Source organism: Marmota marmota, unplaced genomic scaffold (genome assembly GCF_001458135.2).
Source record: "Marmota marmota marmota unplaced genomic scaffold, marMar, whole genome shotgun sequence".
NCBI classification, from domain to species: Eukaryota; Metazoa; Chordata; class Mammalia; order Rodentia; family Sciuridae; genus Marmota; species Marmota marmota.
In genome coordinates, this window is record NW_026000169.1 from 6357581 (window position 1) to 6369626 (window position 12046).

At 35.7% G+C, this 12046-nt stretch overlaps 1 protein-coding gene across 3 annotated transcripts in view; it reads left to right on the plus strand.

The window, feature by feature from the left end:
* Positions 1 to 12046, plus strand: part of Pik3c2g (phosphatidylinositol-4-phosphate 3-kinase catalytic subunit type 2 gamma) — a 340206-nt gene that overhangs the window by 110058 nt on the left and 218102 nt on the right. For all 3 annotated transcript variants that reach the window (XM_048787228.1, XM_015498207.2, XM_048787229.1), the window contains 2 exons: positions 3782 to 3896; positions 11021 to 11151. In XM_048787228.1, the coding sequence (XP_048643185.1) occupies positions 3782 to 3896; positions 11021 to 11151 (246 nt within the window). The remainder of the gene's footprint in view (positions 1 to 3781; positions 3897 to 11020; positions 11152 to 12046) is intronic.

Sequence of the window (12046 nt, forward strand, 5' to 3'; positions counted from 1 at the left end):
TGTGTGTGTGTGTTTGTGTATAGTATATATATATATATATATCAAATTTTTTTTTTTTTTTTTAACAGGAGGAGGGTAAGGCTCGAGGTGTAGCTCAGTGCTTCACGTGCAAGGTCCTGGGTTCAATCCTCAGAGACAAAAACACAACTGGGAGGAGATACAGAAAACAGGAAGAAATGCAAGCATACCTTCCTTCAGGCTTCTTTGGCAAGCAGTTTGCCATTCTTTCATGATTGTACTTGGGAAAAGGAGAGTGTGGTTTCAGAAATGAAAGAGCCCTATTTTTCCTGTGTGCACACTCACTGCTTTCCAGTCTCAAGACAGTTAGACTGTGAGGGTGAGAAGACCTGGAAAGCCACCTTTGTCCCCTGACGTTGCCTCTGTCCAAGGAGCAGGAGCACAGTCTGTTGGGAGATTAGAGGCTTGTGTTTAAGGAGAGGAGGCTGCACATGCAACTGCACATCTTCTGCATATTTAAAGCTGAGGCTTTTTAAACAAGTATTTCTTCTGAGGCCTTAACGCACCTATCCTCATACCTTCCTGATCCCAGTTTGTGTAGTCTTTATTTTTTTGTGGGATGGGGATGATAGTGTTACTGACCCAGTTAACTCAGCTGGGTCCCAGTTCTTTCCTTGGATTCAGCTTTCTCACTTCTTACCCTTCCTTATGCTCTGCATGCCCTGTCCCCGTGAGTAATATTCTAGAAGTTAAGTGAAAACCAAAACAAAATAAAATGCAAGGCTAAATTGGATTAAAGGAGCAAGTTAAACTCTGAAGAAAAATAACACACAAAGGAGGAGTCTTACTTTTAATGTTATAAAAGACTGTGTGAAGATTACTGTGGAGTGTCTGAAATGTCAACAGGTGAACCAGCAGTTACGTGTGAGTCGCCTTCATCATCAGGGATTTAGTCCCTGTTGCCTGACGATGACTACTACTACTGCTACTACTAGTACTCCTCCTCTTTCAGAGCCTAGGTTTTGAGCTGCATGAAGTAGTATTACCTTACATTAAATAGTATATTGTACAGAAGGATAAAAATAATCATGGGTTTGCTTTGAATTCTCTGCCAAGCCTTTGAGATGATCACGAGTAACTTCACGTTTGCATTGTGGGGAGCGTCATTTTTGTGTTGTGTTGATCTGTGTCATTATTGTGATGACAGTTCTTTGTCCCTTTTACATAGTGTCTCAGAACTCTTCACCAAGTTGTAGGTCCTGCATGTTTTTCCTTACTTCCTTCCTTCCCCATTTTCTTTCTTGTAGGTCCTACATATTTATTCTTCCTTTTCTTTTCCATTCCTTCCCTTCTTCCCTCCCTCCCTTCCATCCCTCCTCTCTCCCCATCCCTCCTTCCTCCATCCCTCCCTCCCTCCCTTCCTAACTCCCTTCCTTCCTTCCTTCCTTCCTTCCTTCCTTCCTTCCAGCATCACTTTCCCACTGAGCTCTCCTTTTATTTTTTGAAACAGGGTCTCATTGAGTTTCTTAGGGCCTCCTTAAGTTGCTGAAGTTGGCTTTGAACTTGCAATCCTCCTGCCTCAGCTTCCAGAGTTGATGGGATTACAGGCATGTGCTCCAGCACCTGGCTCTCATATTTTATTTTGACAGTTTACCTATTATGTTTGAATCTCTGATTCATACTGTTAATTTTGTACTACTGTGTAAGGTTTTAGGTTGAGTTTCTCTTGCTGTTGTCTACAAATGTTCAGTTGTTCCAGTACTATTGTTTTTCTAAAGACTTCCCTACCTATAGTGAATTGCTTTTATGTCTTAGTCAAATATCAGTTTGGTTTCTTCATGTTGGTCTCTTTCTGGGTTCTCTATTTTATTGATCTAGTACTCTGTGTTATTGGCAGAGGCCAAAACTTCTGCTCACTATACTATCCTGTTTTGCTATGTTGGGTCTTCCAGGCCATGAATGTGATGTCTTTGTTTAGATCTTCTTCATTTATTTCATGTTTTGTAATTTTCAGCTTGTAAGTTATGGACATATTTTGTTATAGACTTTTTGTAGATATATTTTATGGGACCATTTTATGTGATATTGAAGGGTTTATTTATTGTATGTTTGTTTGTTCAGGGGGTGCTGGGGATTGAATCCAAGGGCACTTTGCCACTAAGCTATAACCTCAGTCTCTTTGAGATAAGTTCTCAATAAGTTGCTGAAGCTGGCCTTGGAAGATCCTCCTGCCTCAGCATCCTTGGTCACTGGGATTATAGGCATGCACAACCATGTCCAACTGTTTTTGTTTTGGTTATTCTTTGTTGACCAGTCTGGCTTCAAAACTCCTGACTCAAGCAATCCTTCCTCAGCCTACAATCCCAGCAGATGCTGACCATATCAGACTTGAAATAGAAATTTTAATTTGAGGTTGCACATGATCTTTGCTGTTAGAGGGAAATATAATTAATTTTTATATATTGACCTTGTAAGTTATGACTTTGGTGATCTCACTTATAAGATCTAGCTGTATGTTTTGATAGATTCCTCAGGATTTTCTTAATAAAGTACAATGCTATTAACAAATAGAAGAAAGAAGAAATTACATTAGTACTTTTCTAAGTCTTACTCCTATTAAATTAAATTTTACCTTACAAATACTGGTCCTATGGCAGTGTTACATCAAACCCCCAGCTTTTTTTCTTTTGGATGAGGATGAAACAAAGTGATAAACGAGAATCAAAACTTATCCTTCAAGAAGAATATTCTTCGGTCATATAAAAATACCTGTTCAATAATGATAATCAATTATATCCCCCTGGACAAATACTTTCTGATGATATCTTTAGGTAGAAAATTAATGCAGAAGGCAATTCTTATAAAACTAAAAGAAAGCTTTATTTAATTGAGCATTTTTCCTCAAGTTTTGCATGATATCTATTAAATTGCAAGGTGAAATTGTTACTATTAAAAAGATGTTTTAAAGTTCTTTATAAGCTTAAGTTTAATTTTGTTAAATTTCATTTCTACATTCTTAATTTAGTATATTAAAATCAAATGCTATTTATGGTGAATATTGGAATGTTTTGGCAATATTCTGATTCATATACACAGCCAGGTATAGCTTCTTTTTTAAATCCGTACAAGATCTATGGATTTGGATGTTCCTGAAGCTGTTAAAACCATCCCTGAATTCTTCCCTGTTTAAAGTCTTTCCTGTATGCACTCTCATTTACTATGGTAATTTACAACTGATTTTTAAATATTCAGAATATGAATAATCTTTCTATTTATGTGTGAAGGAACATTTCCTCTGTGAAGTTCCACAACTATTTTGATTCTCAGATCATATGCTATGCTAATTTAAATCTTCTCTTTCTATAAATTTAGAACTCATAGCTCTAAACTCCCAGGAATTTAGTCACTCCATGGAGCAAAAAATGCTCTGAAGAGTTACCATCTTTATTGAGTTAAGACAATCATAACTCCATGAGTATAAATCTGAGATTCTTAGTCTTACTCTGCAATCATCATTAACAACAATTCCAAATAAATGCTACCTGTTAGAAACCATTGTGAAAACAATATTCTCAAATGGAAGACAAATGTTTTCAGGGGATTCAAGTCTACTCAGGGCATGTTTTCCACATACCATGCATGTGGTATATCAGAAATCATCTGTTAATCAGTATATGAACTGTGGAATATTTTACTTTTCTTCTACCTACTGCATGAAGCTACAAAATAGTTGATTATATTTATACTCCAAAAGAAAACATGCACAAGTACTAATAGTTTCACTCAGGAGGTAACTCCTGTCTGTCTGTGTCGTCTTTTGCAGAAAATCCATTTTCGGGTCTCTGCTTTTCAGCATGACATTACAGAATGAGCCTCCCATAGAACTGATAGCTCCAGGAGTGTGGGATGGAAGTCAGCCATCCCCAGTGACCCTGCAGGTAAGTGCCAAGCTATGAGATTAAAGTACACAAGGCAAATGTTGGTTGATAAGTAGTTTGTTGGTCAATGACAGAAACAATTTCTTGTAGGATCACACATTTTAATAGTCTTCTCTTCTTCCAGCCTTCTGGGATTCGTGAAACTTCTATTGCTTTTATTCTATATTCAGTACTCACAAAGCACTTTTTTCCCAGTTTATATAAAAGCAATTTCTTGCCATTTCTCCATCACACAAGATCGTAGAGAAGAGTGTTACAGCATGGCCATTAACACACTCATTTTGTGCATTGTTTTTTCTTTCAATATCCAAACACACTCATTGGCATATATTATTAATGTGGTACTTTACTCACACCCACCATTTCTTTGTGTCGTGTTTCCTTAAAATCTCTTCAATTGTGCATTCCTAAATGACTGGCAATTCACTAAATGGTGGGAAAGAAATTGCAAATAAAATATATTTATTATACTCTCACTTTTTCCTTAAACCTCTTTCTGTGATTTGTGATCATGAATAAAATGTGGTCAGTGACTCTAGTACTTGGTTCTTACTACTCACTGATGATCCTCATTTCTTTATAATGGAAGTCCATTGGTTAGATAGCTGAACTAACAATACTCTCATAAGTGGAAATGTAAGAAGTATGGGCTTTTCATTTCTATAGCAGGACTGAAAACTGCAACTTGAGTAGCACCCTCTGGAACAGACTTTCTCAACCTCAGTACCATTTTGGACTGGATAATTCTGTCTTGTGGTAGGCTGTCCTGTTGTTGTACATTGTAGGATGGACAGTAACATCCCTGACTTCTACCCACTAGATGCCAGTGGCTCCTTCCCACTTGTGATTACCAAAATTGTCTCCAGATGTTATCAAATGTCCTTTAGAGACAAAGTTGCTTTCAACTGAGGATGGTTTCTGTGGAGAAATACTGTAGAGTTCCAGGTGCTTTACCTGTGGGTTTAGGAGAAGGGTATAGAAGTTAGAGTTTAAAAAGATACACAGAAAGATGCTAAAAATGGAAAGGACAAATTAACACTCTAAAAATGTGACTTCAGTAGTTAAGTACCCCTGAGTTCAATCCATGGTCCCCCTCCCCCAAAAAATGTGACTTCACATTATGTCTGAGGAAAGCCCTCAGACAGCACCAAAAGATTCACTTCTAACTGTGGGCAAGATGATAAGAAAGAGGTTATTCGGTTTAGATCTTAGCATGTCATAGACACTTAACACATGAGATTGATTAGCAGATGCCCTTTCATAACAGGATAAAAGGAAACAATTCTATGAGAAAGAAGAGTCACCATAAACCTGATAAATATATTCTATAAATGAAGAAGAATAGAAAAATACTAGTAGTTCAATTCTGTCACACTGAATATGCATTTCATATATGACTCCTGTGCACCAAATGTTATGATAAACACTCTTATGACAATGAATGATTATGAAATACTAAACCAGGAAGTTTGAGGAATGAAAAATCTACTAGAGAGACAAACTCTTAAAACTCTCTCTGATGCAATCTGACAAATGTTCTAGCTGTTCAGGGACACTGCCACAATGTGAAAAGCAATTCCTAATTCTGAGAGAAAGCTCAGAAAATGTATGAGGGACAAACACTGACTCCTAAGGACATGACCTATGAATGCCCTGAGTGGACTTGAATGCCCTGAGTAAATTCCAACTGAATATTTAAGAGGGGTTGATGATACAGTCATAAAGGACTGCACAGTGCTGTCCTTGATTCAGAAAGGCAGTGTTAGCCTGAAAATATGACACGTTAGCTAAGATAAAGAACCAATTACATGAGGAATAGTAGTAGAGGCTGGAAAATCATTAAGGGATTAGACTGTGTACCAGATTCAGACAGGATGATCTGGGCAATGAGTCATAGAAAGAAGTTCTGAAAATATTGTAGAAGATGTCCTGGAAAACTAGAAGACTAGATGCATGCACACTTGCTAGAGAAATATCTGAGTGCTCCAAGTTAAAGATCATAGGCACAAAACTAACAGGAAAAAAAGAACAGTTAAGTGGTCAATTACAACAACTGTTTTAGAAATAAAGGAGCACAACTTTATGAACAAAACCTGGAGTTCCTAGGTCAGCAGCAATATCTTTCATTTCACGAAAAAACATGGAGAGAAGGAATAGACAGACGTAAAGGGTGTCCAGGTGTAGATATCATTTACAGTCCTTTAAAAGGATAAATAATTTTGTTTTAAATCAGTATTTTTCCCTGATCCAAACCACTGCAGCTTACCAAAGTTTAAGTCTTTGAGGATAATCATTGCCAGAGCTTTGTGGATATAAATCCATGATTTGTGGGGTCTTTGGTGAAGGGACAAAGGTAGGGTAAGAGAAGTAAGGAAGATTATCAGATGAGATTCCCTTGTAGGACTGAGTAGCTCTTTTAGGAACATAGATTCTGAAAAATAGAATCAGAAAAGAAGTGTCAAGTATTCAACAGCTGCACAGATTTCCAAGTTGAAATCTGGACCCATTATAGAATTCATCTTTCAAAAAAAAGAGAGAGAAAAAAAGAGTAGAATCTATAATAATCATTCAACAGTATGCAGAATTTAAATTGCCCAATTTTCACAAATAATTTAACAAATATAGATGCAGAAAAAAAAATTTCAGCATGGTTTTAAATTGAAAATAAAATACACAAAATAAAATAGTTATGAAGATAGTAGGATCAACACCTTTAGAACCCCATACCGGTTTTGTGACACAGTCAGCTAAATTTAGAGCAGTTATCTTTCAATCTAAAGATTATGAGATGGTAAAGAAATTAGACGCAAGTTCTGTTACCAGTATTTTCATTAGGGAATGAGTATTACTGAGGGAAATATATATGAGATGGTAAAGAAATTAGACGCAAGTTCTGTTACCAGTATTTTCATTAGGGAATGAGTATTACTGAGGGAAATATATTAGGCTGAGAGTCAGGAAGTCTCAACTCAAATCTTAACGCTTAGCCAAAAACTTTATGACCTTGAGAAGGCACTGAACCTTTGTTTCTCACTTCTGTACATTGAAAGAATTACACTGTGCCTACCCGGCCTTAGTCAGGTCTGTACTGTTCTGATTGTCTTTATTAAATAGAGGGTTGCTCCCACAGGATAGCCAACCCAGTGTGACAGATGTGATATGTCATAGAACATGATTCCTCCAAGTCAACAGTTTTTGTGATCTCTGATAATTGATGTATTGACTGGAAGCAGAGGACAGAATGAAGGAGATCCAAGTCAGAAATAGGGAAAGAAAAGCAGGTTATTGCTGGACTCCCTTAGCCTGGGTCTCCCTCAACTTTTGCTTCTGCCTGAATACCATCCAGTAGAATGACTCTGTCACATGTTTAGGAATTAAGAATAGAGTTGTTTCATATGTGTTAACGTTATTCTTGTTCTATTCTGTATTTCTCAAATTGCCTCACCTCCTCATTTGTATGTAAATTCACTATATTCTGGCTTGTTTTTTCCTGGCTTAACATTGTTAGGGAGTCTGCTGATTCTTAGGTGCCAAATCCAGTAATGGTTTTCAGTCCTGGTCCTATCAGTTTGCTCTGCTCTGTTCTGCACTCTCTCTTCCGCATTACTGAACAACTCTCCCTCCAGCTCTGCTGTTACTGCCCTCTCTTTCTGCTCACACTTCTCTCCAGCTATCCTTTCTCCATATCCTTCCTAGGAGCCCCTTCCTCTCCTAGTCCTCACAGTGGATGTTTCTCAAGGGTCTGTTGCCCTCTATTATTTTCAAATGACTCTATTAAAATATAATTCATTTATAAAATTTTTAATTTTAAATATTGTATTATTACTTTAGTTGTACACATTTATATGGTACAGTGTAACAATTCAGTGTGTTTGTGTGTGTGTGTGTGTATGTGTAGTATATATTATATATTAAATGTGTAATGACCAGATCAGGATAGTTAGTACTTTCATATCTTTAAATATTGTTTTTAAATTTTATTAACATAAATCATATATTCTTATGGGGTATAGTGTGATATTTCACATTTCACAGAATTCTCCCACTAAAGTGTATAATTCAGTCATTTTGAGTATTTTTACAGAAATATGCATCTATCACTATAGTCGATGTTAGAACATTCTCATCATCTCAAACAAGGAAATCCCACCTCCTGTTTTCCTGTCCTCCACAACCTTATGCAGCTGCTAATCCACCTTCTGTCTGTATAGACTTACCTTTTCTGGACATTTTATTTAAGTGGAATCTTTTGGAACAGGCTCCTGTGATCTAGCATAATATTTTCAAAATTCACACATGCTGTAGCATGGTATTCATTTCTTTTTATTGTTGAATAATATTGCAGTGAATGGATATACTACCTTGTATTTATCCCTTGGTTAGTAGATGCACGTTTGGGATTTTTTACCCGTTAGTTAATAAGAATAATGCAGCCATGAACATTAAAGTACATATTTTCATGGAGGTGCATATTCTCATGTCTCTTGTATATATACTCAGCAGTGGAATCACTAGGTCACACTTATTCCTAAGGCTTTCTTTACGGTGTCTATGCAGTTCACTTCTGAGCCTGCATCTCGGATTCCTTCGTACCACAAGCTTCAGACAAATATAGCCATATACTTGCTTAAACTCCCACCTGGATTTTCTATTGGCAGCTTTAAGCACAACATATGTCAAACCAGGCCCACCTTCCTCTCCAAAATTACATTTACCCTCAGAATTCTTTACGTCTGTTCTTGTCCCAGATATACCTACCTGTTTTCCTTCCCTCTTCCCTCTTTTCTCTACTTTGTTTAGTCCACACCATATCCTGCTAATTTAATCTCCCATATTTTTTCAAGTTTATCTTCTCAGTTCCTCACATTTTCTCCCCTAGTTTCAACCACACCTTCCTGTATTAAAACTGATCACTTGGTTTCTATAGTTGACTTTTGTCATCCTCTAATCTAGACTCTAAGTAAACATAAATCTGAACCTGCCATTTTCTATTGACTCATCAGTAATTCAGCAATAGCTAGAAAATAAAAACCAAACTCCATAGCAAATCCCTCTCCATCCCTTTTTTTGCCAGTCCCTCTTTGACACATTAAACACCAGCAACTTTGAAAAATGTTGTCATTTTTGACGTGTACTGTTTTGCTTTTACCTTATGAGAAATATAAATATTTTCCCTATCTGGAATAAACCTGTTCTTACCCCTTCATCATCCACTGCCCTCTCCTCCTCTAACTGTGTGTAAGTGATGGTCATCTCTTACAATCCATATTCCTCTCTCTATCTCATACTTACCCCCTCAATTCTTCCTATCCCATGAAATTTAAGTGCCCATCCTCTGTGTTCACAAAATACCTAATAACATTCTTATCAATGCATTTACCATGTTATATTTCTTTCCACTGACTGAGAGATCTCTGATAGTGCTATGTTTGTATATGAGCTGCCTCCCAAAAGCTCTTGTTAATGCAGGAGTGTTCAAAGGTGAAATGATTGGACTGTGAGAGCTGTAACCTAATCTTTTCATTAGTTTGAATGGACTGGCATGCTTCTTCTCATCAGTAAAGTCTCTGAAGGTTGTGGATACTATCATACTTTATGTCTTCCATAATCCATAGTGCTCAAAAGTACAATGAGCAAGTACCTTCGTACACACTTTGGGGAACTTCTCTTTTGCTATGTGTCATAACAAATGACAATGGGAGAAATTTGATATTTTTCCATCAGTGATTCTTGAGTCAGTATTTAGATTAGTAATATAATTTGATATAAAGCTTACTCATGTACTAGTGATAAAAATTACTTCCTAAATTTATAAAAGAATTTAATATAGTTTGTAACCAGGGCCTTTTGCATTCTCATCCACTGTTTTTAGTTTCCTCATCCACACTGCCATTTACTTAGGACTGACATAATTCTTGTAGCTCATGAAATACTATTTCTAGCAATTCAGTTCCATGTGCTTAGCAATATTTGGGCACATAAAGAGTAACATGTAACCTTCTGGTACTTATATACTTTCATAAGAGGCACCAACATTAGTTTTTCAATATTAATCTTGGTCAAGAGAGAAAATTTACTATACTAATTGCTTTGGATTATCTTACCTATAACTAGCTTCTTTTATCATGTTCAGTGATAATTGGTACATAATAATAAATATTATAACAAAAACAAAAATTGCAAGTATTAAGGGTTATAGAAAAAGATACTGAAATGCTTTCAAATACATAAAGACACGAATGGATTAAACTAAACTTCAAACTGTGAATCACATAATCTATAACGTTCCTCAATTTTTTCCAAGTTTTCAGCCTAACATAGTTCAGCAGAAAAAAAAATTCTGTGGATTTCCTAATATTTAAATTTTTTAAAAGTTTGATAACCTTAAGAAAATATATGGAGCACTAAAGTAACCAGCTCATTTTTGTTAACTGTTACTTTATTTACCAGAGTCAGATTATCACTAAAAGGGTCCTAATTGAAAGCACATTGAATCAGAGAAAAAGGAGGCCTGGATTCTAGCCCTGTCTATAAACCTGAACTAAGATCCAAAACAAAGATATTCTATTTGATTACATAACTGTACTTGCAAAACAGGTTATTGCCAGAGAAGTGCTCAGTCTCATTTCTACAAAATGGTTCCCAGGCTTTTAGACTTGAGAACTTAGAGTAGCTCTTCTTATTTTCACAAGTGATTACATGAAAAAAAAGTATAATTATCATCTTCAAATTTCTTCATCTCATAATAGAAACATTTTAACACTGAAATATATAAAGGATATAACCTCAGTATTAAACAAAAATGCAAAATAGTTAGCTTCACAGAAGGTTTTTATATTGTTATTATTTCTTATTTTTCTTCAGACAACATTACAAGACATTAATCTATGTGTAAAACATTATAAAACATTTACTATGTGTAAAAATTGACCAGATACCATGTATGTTTAAATACCAATTTCAAGTGTTCATGATACTTTTAAAAACTATTTCAGAGAAATAATAACACAGAAAAAACATAGAAATTATTCTAAAGTTTTTACAAATCCAAAAATACAGATTAATAAATTAATAATATCTTCAGAGACACCTTCAATACATATCCAATTATTTATTTATTTCAGATTGATTTTCCAGCCATTGGATGGGAGTACATGAGACCTGATCCTGAAGAGAACAGAACCTGTCTTGAAGAACCAACAAAAGAGTGTTTGAAACATATTGCCAGACTTTCACAGAAACAGTCTCCCTTACTGTAAGTGATGCAGGTCTTGTGGATGAATTTGCCTGCTTTTCACCCTCTCCTGTATCATACTTAAAGCACTTCTATCTTCAAAGCATGGACCTTCCTTCCCACATGACTCTTTTCGTTTCTAAAGTCACACCTGTTGGATTTTGAATTGATGTGTAGGAACTAAATAAGTAATTTTGTATATTTTTAAATTTTTTTTCCTGTGGAATTTAGCAATTTTAAGGAAAAAAAGGTTAGAAATAATTTGGTTCCAAACAACAAAGCAGATAGTGATTTGATATACATCAACACATAGTAGTGATAAACTATAGCTCAACCATCCTTCAACTAGATAGGAAATTGTTTTAGTAAACAAGAAAAAGTGAAATTTAATTAGTATGGCAATTTTTAAAGAAACAAATAAACCATATTTAACATCACTAAATTAGTAAGTACTTAGATTTTGGTCAAAGTATAATTCTTTAAATAAAACCAAAATCCTTGGAGGCATTATAATTAGTCACATTTGTGCTTGCTATTTGGTAATAAATAAATCAGAGTTGATTGTGCTCATTAATACCACGTTGAAGGAGCATAAAACTCACAAAGTAGCACACACGCAGATACAGAGAGAGATACGTGGGCATGATGGTACTTGTATATACCATGCTGTGGCCATTCTGTGATAGGCAACATGATAAGGCATTTTATTCCAGGGATGAGAAGTCATGTAAAGGTTTCAAACAGAGGAATTCTATGATACAAACAATAGTTTTTGAGCAATCCCTTTGATTGGATTGGAGAGAAGCGAGAGGCAGCAAGGAGGGTATTGATATTTCAGGCAAGAGCCCAAGAAGGCTAGGACTAGGTGATAGCAATGGACACTGGTAGAGTGGCTGGATTTGAAAGCTCAGAAGAC